General features: G+C 46.0%; 1 protein-coding gene across 3 annotated transcripts in view; it reads left to right on the top strand.

Annotated features, from left to right (window-relative positions):
• The window catches only part of SH3PXD2A (SH3 and PX domains 2A), a 229,280-nt gene that overhangs the window by 59,059 nt on the left and 157,856 nt on the right, over positions 1-12,365 (top strand). For all 3 annotated transcript variants that reach the window (XM_005878211.2, XM_005878213.2, XM_005878212.2), the window contains exon 2: positions 3,182-3,262. In XM_005878211.2, the coding sequence (XP_005878273.1) occupies positions 3,182-3,262 (81 nt within the window). The remainder of the gene's footprint in view (positions 1-3,181; positions 3,263-12,365) is intronic.

The following is a 12,365-nucleotide window of genomic DNA, read 5'->3' on the forward strand; positions in this document are numbered from 1 at the left end:
GCAGCTGGCAGGATTTGGGCGTCAAGGAGCTGAGAGTCAGTGCGGGGTGGGAGGGTGGGTTATAACCCCTGTGAAAATTCCAGAGCATCCTGCCGTAGTTAGCTGGTTGTATATGAGGGTTTCCTTTGTGTTGGCCTGGTTTTGTAGCATTCCTAACCGTTGACTTCTGTCTGGTCTCAGGCTCTCAGAATTAATATGACTCCACCATGGTCCTTTAGGCTCACCCCCTAAGCAAGGGGTGGACAGACTCTTCAGACCATCTAGAGCTTTATTTGAAAAGATGTCATTCAGCCGGGCTGGCATGGCTCAGTGGTTGAGCATCGACCTATGAACCAGGAGGTCACAGTTGCAGGCTTGATCCCTAGAGGCAGCCGGTAATTGATTCTCTGTCATCATTGATGTTTCTATCTCTCTCTCCCCCTCTTCTTTCCTCTCTGAAATTAATAAAAGTATTTTTCAAAAAAGATGTCATTCAGTTCTGATTAAGTAGTTTGGTTTAAATATCCACATTCCTAAATCTACACATAGAGAGATAGTCCATTGTGGTTAAAAGCATGGGGATTGGACTCAGCTACACCCGGGTTCAAATCCTTCGCTCTGTATTTTGCTACCTGTGTGACTTTGGGCAAGTTGCTTAGCTTCTCTAAACCATGGCTTCCTCCAGTACATAATGGGGCTAACAGTGGTAGCTACCTCATTGAGCTGCAGATCAAATGAGCTAATGCATAGGAATGTTTTACACTGTGCTGGCCTGTGGTAACCAGTACCTCAATGGTTTCTGCAATGTATTGCATGAGCTATATGTTTACAGGATATAAAACACAGCATACCCTTATCTATTTATTATAATAATGGTCAATAGTTTATTTTGGGCTTGTGAGGATAGGCATGGCCTTTTATTTTATGTTCTTTCTTATCAGGATCACATAAAACATGCCATAAATGCCCTTTCTCGGGCTGGTATCACTTGGCTCTATTTGCTTTTCTTTGTGGCCCTCTCCTTGGGTGCATTTCAGAACAAACACGCCACCCTGCGCGAGGCTAACTCTGACTTAGGGGCGTTAGAGGGAAGAAGGGACTGTTTTCAGAGCTCACTTCCTTGGCTGTTAGTGGAGAAGCCAGACAGAAAGCCTCACACCCCTGTGTGCAAAACCCTGACTGTGATCTGGATGTTTGTGTCCCTCCTCCAAGTCATACATTGAAGCCCTAGTCCCCAGTGTGATGGCATTGAGTTGGGGCCTGTGGGGTGATTAGGTTTCGATGAGATCATGAGGGTGGAGCCTCAATGCTGGGATTAGTGCATTTATAAGAAGAGGAAGAGACCAGTGCCCCTTCCCTCCACCATGTGAGGGCACAGCAAGAAGGCAGCCATCTGCAAGTCAGAAAGTGGGTCCTTACCAGGGACCTTGATCTTGGACTTCCCGCCTCCATAACTGTGAGAATAAATGTTTATAGCTTAGGCGGTCCTGTAGATGGTATTTTGTTATAGCAGACCAAGCAGACTAAGGCAGCCCTTCTTCATGGTGATGTCAGCTACCCTGATGCCAAATTGTCTAAATGCTGTTCTTCTTTGCTAACATTCCTTCCTTCTCACGGGGGCCGAGACCCCCAGCTTCTCTGCCCACTTTGTTCTCCTCATTCGTAGAGTCCCCTCAGACCACCAATTCAGAATTGCTAGACCAGTGATGGCGAACCTTTTGAGCTTAGCGTGTCAGCATTTTGAAAAACCCTAACTTAACTCTGGTGCCGTGTCACATATAGAAATTTTTTGATATTTGCAACCATAGTAAAACAAAGACTTATATTTTTGATATTTATTTTATATATTTAAATGCCATTTAACAAAGAAAAATCAACCAAAAAAATGAGTTCGCGAATCACCTCTGACACGTGTGTCATAGGTTCGCCATTACTGTGCTAGACAGTGGCCTGGGAATATGAGTTTGTATTAAGCTCCCAGGTGATTTTCGTTCTGCAGAGCAGCCTTGAGGTTGTGTGAGAGGATCCCCTCGCTCTAACTGACGCCTCTCCCAGGAGGGTGTGCGTTTGGTGTGGGTTCTGGTAAAAGGGAAAAAAATGGTGAGAGCAGAGGCCAGATTGTGTAGGCAGGGGACTTTCTCTCCTCCAGCCACCTCCTAGGCAAGAAAGCCTTCCAGAGCCGCCTGAGGCAGCGGCCTTGGAGAGCCTGAGCTTGGGAACTGAGGGGACATTGGAAATGGAGTCCTGAAATATCGTCATCTCTGAAAAGTTTACCCATCTTCCATGCGCCAACATCTCTCCTGCAAATCCACTTGTCATCCGGAGTGTCAGCTTGGTCGTTCAACAGAACAGAATGTTTTCTGAGTGCCCGCTCTGCGCCAGGCTCTGTGCCCGCTCTGTGCCAGGCTGAAATGCACTGAGCTAAGACTTAGGGGTAGGGAGGAGTCGCAGGTCTGAAATGCTGTGGTCTCCTGAGTGGTTTTCCAAGCGAGTTCTGAGAATCAACTGTGGCAGAATACTCCGGGGCGGTTTGTTAAAACTATCGATGCCTGATTGCAACAAGCGTATCACTGTGGTGGGGGTGTTCATAATGGGAGAGACTGTGCCTGGTGGGGGCCATATGGGAATGCTGTACTTTCTACTCAATTTTGCTGTGAACCTAAAACTACTGTTTAAAAATAAAGTTAAAAAAAATAAAATGTAAATGCCCGAGCCCGCCCCCCCCCCAACCCAGGTTTACTCATGCAGAATTTCAGAGGAGAGGGGGCCCTGGCACCTGCAACTGTGAAAGGTCCCTTACAGACTCTCATTCACCCCAAAGTTTGAGAACCAGTGGAAATTAGCTACTTAAAAAATTTTTAACAACTCCAATTTTATGTTCATTGTATAAAGTACATATACTAGTAAATGAAAAGAAGGAAATTAAAACCACCTGTAATTCTATTCTCCTAAGATAATCATCCTTAGCATTTTATTGATTAGGAACTGAGAATGTGTGTTAGATGTGTGTGTGTCTGTGTGTATATTTAGACGTGTGTGTAGCATTTATGTGTACCTGACACCGCACTGGGCTCTGGGGACAGAGATGAGAAAAAGAATGGTTCTGACCACGGAGCACCCACAGTCATGTGAAATGGTGCCTGGTACCACTTGAAGCCCAGCCTTAGTCACCCACTCACCTGCTCTTACTTTGACCCCACAGGTATACATCATCAACGTGACCTGGTCGGACTCCACGTCTCAGACCATCTACCGGAGGTACAGCAAGTTCTTTGACCTGCAGGTGAGTTGGTCTGAGCTCAAATTGTGCCCAGTTCTCTCTGTGGCCCTAGTTTCTGGTGGGCTGGCCTCTCCCATGTTCTCACTCATCTGGAGAACCCCCACAGAGCTCAGGTCAGAGCAGAGGGACAGATGCGGGAACCTGGATGGTCGAGCTGGACTTGGCTCAGTTTAGGACACTGCAGGCAAATACTTGGGGCTTTGCTGACTTCATCAGATGGTCTTAGCAGTCATGCTTTGTCACCCTTCTTTGCCTGGCTGGTAGGAATGAGGGTGGAGAGGCAGGAAGATGGCTGTGAGTGCTGTGTACATGAGCAGACATGTCTATAAACATCCAGAGTGAGACACAAGCCACCACATCATTGAAGGCAAAGAAAAGCAAACATACAGAAAAGACCGAAACTGAAAACAAGCAATTTCTTGAACTACAGGCACAAACTGAGCATACCACTGTGTCTGTCTAACCGAATAAGGTTCTGCTGTCCTATTTGTACATGTGGACAGTATGTGTGTCTCTAATATACACAGGTGTGTTCACACGGGGATGCTGATACGAATCCCACAGATCCATTGCAAACACCTCCCTTGATACCAACTAATCTGGTTAGGCCTCTTTGGGTTACAAGTGATAGTTTTACACTCATATTAGCTTAGACAAAAAGGAGACTTGGTTGGAAGGATATACCAGAGAAATTTATGCAGTTAACCAGATGGTAAAGAGGCGATTTGAGGCAGTGGCTCTAAGGAACACCTGAAACCAGGGTTATCCTCCCTCTGTCTTACCTCTGCTTCTCTCTGAGCACTGTCTTTAGCTTCTGTTACCTCATATCCTGTCAACAGCTCTTGAATTTCATATCTTGTGATTCCCAACAGCAGAGAGAGACTGCCTCCCACATCCAAATTGAAAAATTCCAGGGAAGAAGCTGATTGGCCCAACTTGGTCAGATGCCCTCTCTGGACCAATGAATATGGCTGAGGAGGTAGAGGGTCATGTAGCACAGATGTGGCCACTAGGAGGCCCACCCTTATATATGGCATAGGCACCAGACAAAGCAGAATCATTGTGAAGTGAGCAGCCACCCTTCCCATATAAGGAAGGGAAAGCTGCGAGATTCTTCCTCAGGGCTCTGAGCCTAGTTTAGGCCAATAAAAACACAAAGAAGAGGATACCCATCCCTGGCCCTCACAACCAAGGTCTATTCCTTTCTTTGACTCTTGGTGATGAGTCATCTTGGAAAGGCCAGGCTTGCATATTTGCCCCCAAGTACCTGATTTTATCCCATTGTCCTTATTATATAACCTATGAGGAGAGCCAGCTTCCTGTATTACAAATCTTCTCTTAATCCACCAATATGCGATTGAATATCCCATTGAATGTGGATTGAAAGCCACTCCTTACCTTCCTGCCTTCTTCCTCTTCCCTCCTCAGTTCCTGTCCAATCTTCTTGGATCCTTCCGGCATAAACTGGTGGGATTTGCTGATACCCCATCAATGGGTGTAGTGTGCTGGACAGGAAATGATAACTTAGTTGGGGGAGAGGGAACCCTGAAAGGACTCATTGATGAGCCAGAGGGTCTGAGAGTCAGCAGAAACTCTCAAACAGAACTTTTCTTCCCCTCTCTCTGTTCTGTTCCCCAACCCCCTTCCTAGTTACAGAATCTAACAAGAAAGGAATGCTGCTGCCCCAACTTCTCCCTGGCCTGGAGGCTCATTTCCTGTGTCGGGAGAGGACACATGGCATGAAGTGGCTTGTGTGATGTGCTGGCCCTAGCCATGAGCATGGCCAGGCCTGCACACTTGTGTCATCGTCACCTTGTAGTTGCAGTTGGAGGAGGGTTTGGGATGGTTCTTTGGAATTTAACCTTTGAGCCAAGCATAGCATCTTTGTGAACCCATTTTACAAAACTCGTGGCATGATGACTTAGTGGCATGCATTTGGGAAAACGTTTCTTATTTATGAGGGCCACTGATTTTAATATGGTAGCTCCTGTAAAGAAAGGACACATGGCATTGCTAACTCTGTCTCTGGTCACTCGTGGCTCTCGGAATTCAGTTTTCTGAGAGGCCGTATGAGAGAATGACTTAAAGCTTAGTTACTGGGGACACATATTGCCTGGGACTGGTTTCTGGTTCTGTCACTGTGTAATTCCAGACAGGTTCCATAACTTCTCTAGCTCTATTTTCTCATCTGTAGAATGAAGATTCAAATAGTACACACCCAGTAGGGTGATTGGGAGAATTAAATGAGCAAATCCACACTTTCCCTGACATGTGGTTGTCTATAGTGAGTTACCCACTAGGTTGACTAGTGGTATTAGCAGAAGACAAGGATGCTGGGCTGCAGGTGAATGGACCGTTGCTTGCTTGTTTCCCCTCCTTGGCTCCACTTTGTGCTGAAGAGTTGCTTTGTGCCCTGGCCTGTGCCAGTGTTCAGAGTCCTGGGAGCCACAGGCTCTCTCTGGAACTGGCCACGGGGGCAGGACAGGAGTGTGTTGGGAGTCGAATGTGGCTCCCAGGTGGCTGTCCTCAGAATGGCTTTGCTCCTTCCATTTTTGGTGGAGCCCCACCTTGGAACCCTGCAAATCCTGGACTGACTAAGGCAGCCTGGGGGAAGCTGCTAAGCTGGCTTTACCAACTCATGGTTCTGGGCCTTCAGGGGACCACAGATCCCTTTGTGAATCTGGTGGATCTCCCCAGAAAAAGAGTGTGTATGTACATCTTCACTTACAGTGCCAGTCCACCCTGCTTGGACGTCTAGTGAAGAATCACTGAGCTGAACACACATCTTGTACTACTTGAGCACCATTTGGGGGTTTATACACAGTATTCAAGTAGTAGCAGTGGAACTGAATACCCCCTTGAGGGATGCCTAGGTCACCTCCCTCCCACAACTTGATTTCCCTGTCCCCAGTGTGGGTCTTCCCACACTTGCCTCTCTTATTTATCCCTCTTTAAACATTATCTTTTGCTCTTGGTGGCCCTGGGCCCGCAACTTTCTTTCTTTTTTAAAAATTATTTTTATTGATTTCAGAGAGGAAGGGAGAGGGAGAGAGATAGAAACATCAATGATGAGAGAGAATCATTGATTGGTTTCCTCCTGTACGACCCCTCCTGGGGACTGAGCCCGCAACCCGGGCATGTGCCCCTGACCAGAATCAAACCTGGGACCCTATTTGCTGAGCCAGAGCTGGGCTCGGGCCCAGCTTTCTAATGTAACCCGGGAGTCATGTGCAAAGTGATACCAAGTGGCCCTGACCTCCTCTGGCACTGGACCAAAGGCTGTGGGGGTGTGCAGACCCAGTTCCACTTGGAATAAATAGCACAGGTACCTCCAGTGTCCTTTTCCCTCTGTGGGCAAACCTGGAGATGACTGCCATGCCCTGCCCTTCACACTCCACAGCCAGGTAGCATTTGAAGGATGCTATTTCTCCATTGATTTTTAAAAAATCTTTATTGTTGAAAGTATTCATATGTCCCCCTTTCCGTCCTCCCCCATTAACCCCCTCCATCCACTGATTTTTAGAGAGTGGAAGAGAGGGAACAGAGAGAAACATCTATGTGAAAAAAACACATTGATTAGTTGCCTCCTGCTTGCGCCCCAACCAGGGCCTGGGCCAGGGAGGAGCCTGCAACCTAGGTATGTGCCCTTGACCGGAATCGAACCCGGGACCCTTCGGTTCGCAGACTGACGCTCTGTCCACTGAGCCAAACCGGCTAGGGCACACTCTTTTTTTATCTGTTGATTAGGGTTACCAGATAAATACAAGATGTTCAATTAATTTTGAATTTTAGATAAACAATGAATACTTTTTTTTTTTTTAGTACATGTTTATCCCAAATATTGCATGGGACATACTTATGCTAAAAAAGTTGTTCATTGTTTATCTGAAATTCAAATTTCATTGCGTGTCCTGTGTTTTCACTTGCTAAATCTGGCAGTATTACTGTGGCTGTGAGTGGTGTGTGTGTGTTGGGGGTTGGGGGGGGGGGGGGAATGCAAAGAGGTTGGCTTGGGGTAAGAGTGAACTGACCTATGCCAAGGCCTCCAACATAGGCTGAGGAACACTCAGAAGGACAGAGTCCCTACCTTTAGGAGTCCATATCTTGTGGGGAAAGTAGGCTTTGCGCTATTGAGTCCACTGTAGATGAAATAAATAATGGATTGAGATATAAGCCACATGCTATGGAATGAAGATGCAAAGAGGTTGGCTTGGGGTAAGAGTGAACTGACCTATGCCAAGGCCTCCAACATAGGCTGAGGAACACTCAGAAGGACAGAGTCCCTACCTTTAGGAGTCCATATCTTGTGGGGAAAGTAGGCTTTGCGCTATTGAGTCCACTGTAGATGAAATAAATAATGGATTGAGATATAAGCCACATGCTATGGAATGAAGAGGAGGGAAAGAGCATTCTTCTTGGGCAGGGGGAACAAAGAAGATGTCCATGTGTTTTTATAAAATATATATATATTTTTATTGATTTCAGAGAGGAAGGGAGAGGAAGAGAGATAGAAACATCAGTGAGAGAGAATCATCCATTGGCTGCCTCCTGCACACCCCCTACTGGGGATTGAGCCCGAAACCTGGGCATGTGCACTGACAGGGAACTGAACCATAGGTCAATACTCAACCGCTGAACCACACTGGCCGGGTCCATATGGTTTTGATTGGTGACAGCAGCCTGGAGTGATATAGCCACACACCTCCATCCAGTTTGGGGAAATTTGGTTGTTTTTTTGGAATTATAGTTATCAGGATAAAGTGTGTTCCTAATTTATTTCTTTGTTTATTCATTTATGCCTGCTTCCTTCTGTCTGTCCATTCATTCATCTATCCTCAATCTGTCCAATCTTAAGAGCCTTACTTCTGTGTCCCAGGCAGTATGCCAGGATTTGGAGATTTATTGATGAGCCAGAGCAGATCTGGTTACTGCTTTTATGGGACTTATAGCTTAGTGAGGCAAGACAGATTTTATTGAAAATACATATATTCTTTTATACTATTCCAAACGCTACAAATAAAAGTACCAGAGACATACTATAGGGAAACCTTATCCTGTGGGATCAGGGCAGGCTTCCCTGAAGAAGTAAGTTTTATCTGACAGATCAGTAAGTTATTTTATCTTATTTTATTTTGGGGATCAGGGAAGCTTTTATGCTTCTAATGAAAGCAAGACTTTCTTCCCAGACAAATGCATGAATATACATACACAATTCTAATAGCCTTTTTGGTCATTCACACCCCTCTGAAATCTTTCCATGGGCACCAGGATAAGACTTTCTAATCGGAGAAGGCCCTCTACTTGGTCCCAACCCTTCTTTTCTCCCCATATCTTCTGCCTTGAGCCTTCAGACCCAGTGATTCGGTCTCCTCCACACACAGGGGCTGCTCACGGAACCCAGCTCCTCTTCCCGCCCACTGGGAGGTGCTGGCGATAGAGGCTTTAGGCCTTTGTCTCCGATGTAGTAGCCACCAGCCACATGCAGCTATTTGAGTTTAAATTTAAAATATTAAAAATTAAAATTTAAATATTAAGTTTAATTCATTTTAATAAGATTAAATTTAGTTTCTTGGTCACACTTGCTACATTGCAAGTGCTCCGTAGCTACAGTGACTAGTGGCTAGGTATTGAGCAAACACAGAACATTTCTGTCATCCCAGAAAGTTGTATAGGACTGTGCTGCTTTAGACCATGTGGGACACACACAGGCTTGACCTGGCCTTATGTTCTTTTGGAAACCAGCTTAGTCACTAGAAAGGGCTTCTAAGGTCGTTTTAGGTGTCAAGTTGAGGACAGGGAGAGGAGAGGTTCTTGGTCTTCAAGTGGAAATTGGTCTTCAAGCTGGCCAGGACAAGGCTTGATGTTGAAGCCTGTTTGGTTATAAAAAGCTTAGATTACTTGGAGGAGCAGTTAAGGAGAGAAGGAGGAGGGCAAAGGGCCACGGATGCTCTTCAGTTGCCTTCTCACTGGCAGCTGGACCACATTTCCAGCCTCTCTGCATTTCCTTGCACAGCTCCCTCACTGTTAAGTATCTCCCCCAAGGCCTGGCCCCACCAGGAAGGACCGGAAGGCTCCATTGAAGGTTGTTTCACAATCTGACCTACAAGGCAATTACTGCAGCAGTAATTACTCTGCAAACATTGGCTCTATGGTGCTGCTGGCCCTTTAGTCTGAACTCCGGCCAGTGAGTGCACAGGGTCAATATTTGATCAGAGACAGGAGAGGCCCTTGAGCTCCCCCCACACAGCCTGGAAGATGGAGTCAAGAAGGTTGTTTAAGTTTGCTTATTGGCTCTAAAGAACTTAACCTTTCCTGAAGAGCTTTTCTCTCTCTTCCTTAGTCATCTCTCCGGACTCTGCACCCGTTACCCCACCCAGGGTCACGCTCACTTTCCAGCTCTCAAATAGCCGGGCGAACGATGGGCGAACAAATTATAATCCCAAATCACTAATAACTGACCTTGAAATGGATGTGTGGGCACGGTATGATGTCACTTGTGGAGAGTTATAGGATCACTGCATTTTTAAAATTAGAAGAGTTCTATCCCAAGCCCTTCACTTTGCACGTAAACATCTGTGTTGATTTTTCTATGTATCAAGTTTATAAGAGCTTTAATTTGGTTTGATGACCAGAGCAAACTTCAGCTGAAGTCAAACTGGGGTGATCCTGGTGTGTGCCAGGGATCAACCTGAGAGTAGAAAATAGGGTGGGTGGGGAGTATCTCTCCTGCAGGTTCTGTGTTGTTTGAGATCAAGGCAAACTCTGTGTTGTTTGAGATCATTGACCCTAGACCAGTGGTTGGCAAACTCATTAGTCAACAGAGCCAAATATCAACAGTACAACGATTGAAATTTCTTTTAAGAGCCAAATTTTTTAAACTTAAACTATATAGGTAGGTACAACTTAATTAGGGTACTCCTAAGCTGGCCTTTGTTAAAAACGTCCTCAATCTGATTGAGGTACGTTCGCTGAGGTCGACCCCTTCCAACTCTCCCATCCACACTCGTCTTGTATACTTGTTTCGTCTATCTTTTGTAACCCGCGCGCGCGCGCACGAGATTTGTGGATGCGACTAGCACTAACCACTGCACAATGAGACTGCTGACTGACTGGCTCACTCAACTCATGCATGAATCGCACGCGCCTCTCCCGAGCTGTGTATCCCGCGGCCTGCCTGCCCGCGTCTCCCGTCCGACTGACCGACCGACACCCCCCACTTCTTCTAACGCCACTTCTTCAAAATAGACTCGCCCAGGCCGAAAACCGACTTCTGCGCAGAGGCCACGAAGTTTCAATCACACTGTATGTGCACGCCCGAATGTGGTATTTTGTGGAAGAGAATGAATCGCACGCGCCTCCCCCGAGCTGCGTATCCCACGGCCCGCCTGGGCCGCATCTCCCGTCGCCCGACCAGCCGACACCCCCCCACTTCTTCTAACGCCACTTCTTCAAAATAGACTCGCCCAGGCTGAAAACCGACTTCTGTGCATGGGCCACGAAGTTTCAATCACACTGTATGTGCGCGCCTGCACGTGGTATTTTGTGGAAGAGCCACACTCAAGGGGCCAAAGAGCCACATGTGGCTCGAGAGCCACGGTTTGCCGACCACTGCCCTAGACTAATGGCAAGGGGACCAAAGCCTAGGGCGGTAACTTCCAAGTTCTAAGAACAGTTTTGGACCAAGCATTCTAGGTCAGTGGTTCTCAACCTTCCTACTGCCACGACCCTTTAATACAGTTCCTCATGTTGTGGTGACCCCCAATTCATTGTTACAAATTGAACATAATTAAAGCGCCAAGTTCTAAGAACAGCTTTGGACCAAGCATTCTAGATCAGTGGTTCTCAACCTTCCTAATGCCGAGACCCTTTAATACAGTTCCTCATGTTGTGGTGACCCCCAACCATAAAATTATTTTCGTTGCTACTTCATAACTGTAATTTTGCTACTGTTATGAATCGTAATGTAAATATCTGATATGCAGGATGTATTTTCATTGTTACAAATTGAACATAATTAAAGCATAGTGATTAATCACAAAAACAATATGTAATTATATATGTGTTTTCTGATGGTCTTAGGCGACCCCTGTGAAAGGGTCGTTCGACCCCCAAAGGGGTCGCGACCCACAGGTTGAGAACCGCTGTTCTAGAGCGTTCTGGTGCCTGATGTGGTAGTTCTAGCTCCAGCAGTGCAGTGACTGTGGGTCATTGTGTTCGCTCACCCTGGACAGACGAGAATTTTGTCCTTGACTGAGGTCAGTCACCAGTCCCAGGAAGGCACAGAAAGCCATGTTGTTTGCCTGGTGAAAATGGGGGACAACTTCAGTGACCAGCTATAGAACTGGGGTATGCTCGTGCCGCCTTGTGCAATCTTCAAAACAAATGAGGTTGATCTCAATTTTGTGGATGAATCGCCAGGAAATGTTAATGAATGTCTAATGTAAGCTTCAAAACAATATTTATAATATGATAGCAATTATGGAAAAACAAGATTTCTTTTGCAAGTACACATACAGCATAAATATATGAATATTTTTATTTATTTATTTTTAAATATATTTTTATTGAGTTCAGAGAGGAAGGGAGAGGGAGAGAGATAGAAATATCAGTGATGAGAGAGAAACATTGATTGGCTGCCTCCTGCACGCCCTCTACTGGGGATCAAGCCCGCAACCCGGGCACATGCCTTGACAGGGAATTGAACCCAGGACCCTTCAGTCCACAGGCCAACACACTGTCCACTGAGCCAAACCAGCTAGGGCAGTATATGAATATTTTTAAAAGATCTGGAAGGATGCCCTCCAAATTGGTAATAGAGTTATCTCTGGAAGTGGTTTGAGGACATCAGTGGGAGAAAGGCCTCAGTCAGAGAGGAACCTTAGCCTTATATGTAATGTGTTTTTTTAAAAAAGCAGAAACTCATATATAATTTGCAACATTAATATTTAATAATTAAAAAAATACCTATAAGGAGGTAGAGAAAGTGAGAGGTCTCAAATAAAGACCCACCTCAGAACAAAGGACTCACACAGACAAAGTGAAGGGATGGACAAAAATAGATCTAGAGACATAGAAGCATCGAACAGACTGTCAAACCAGGGAAGGC

The sequence above is a fragment of the Myotis brandtii genome, unplaced genomic scaffold (genome assembly GCF_000412655.1).
Source record: "Myotis brandtii unplaced genomic scaffold, ASM41265v1 scaffold550, whole genome shotgun sequence".
In the NCBI taxonomy this organism is placed as follows: Eukaryota; Metazoa; Chordata; class Mammalia; order Chiroptera; family Vespertilionidae; genus Myotis; species Myotis brandtii.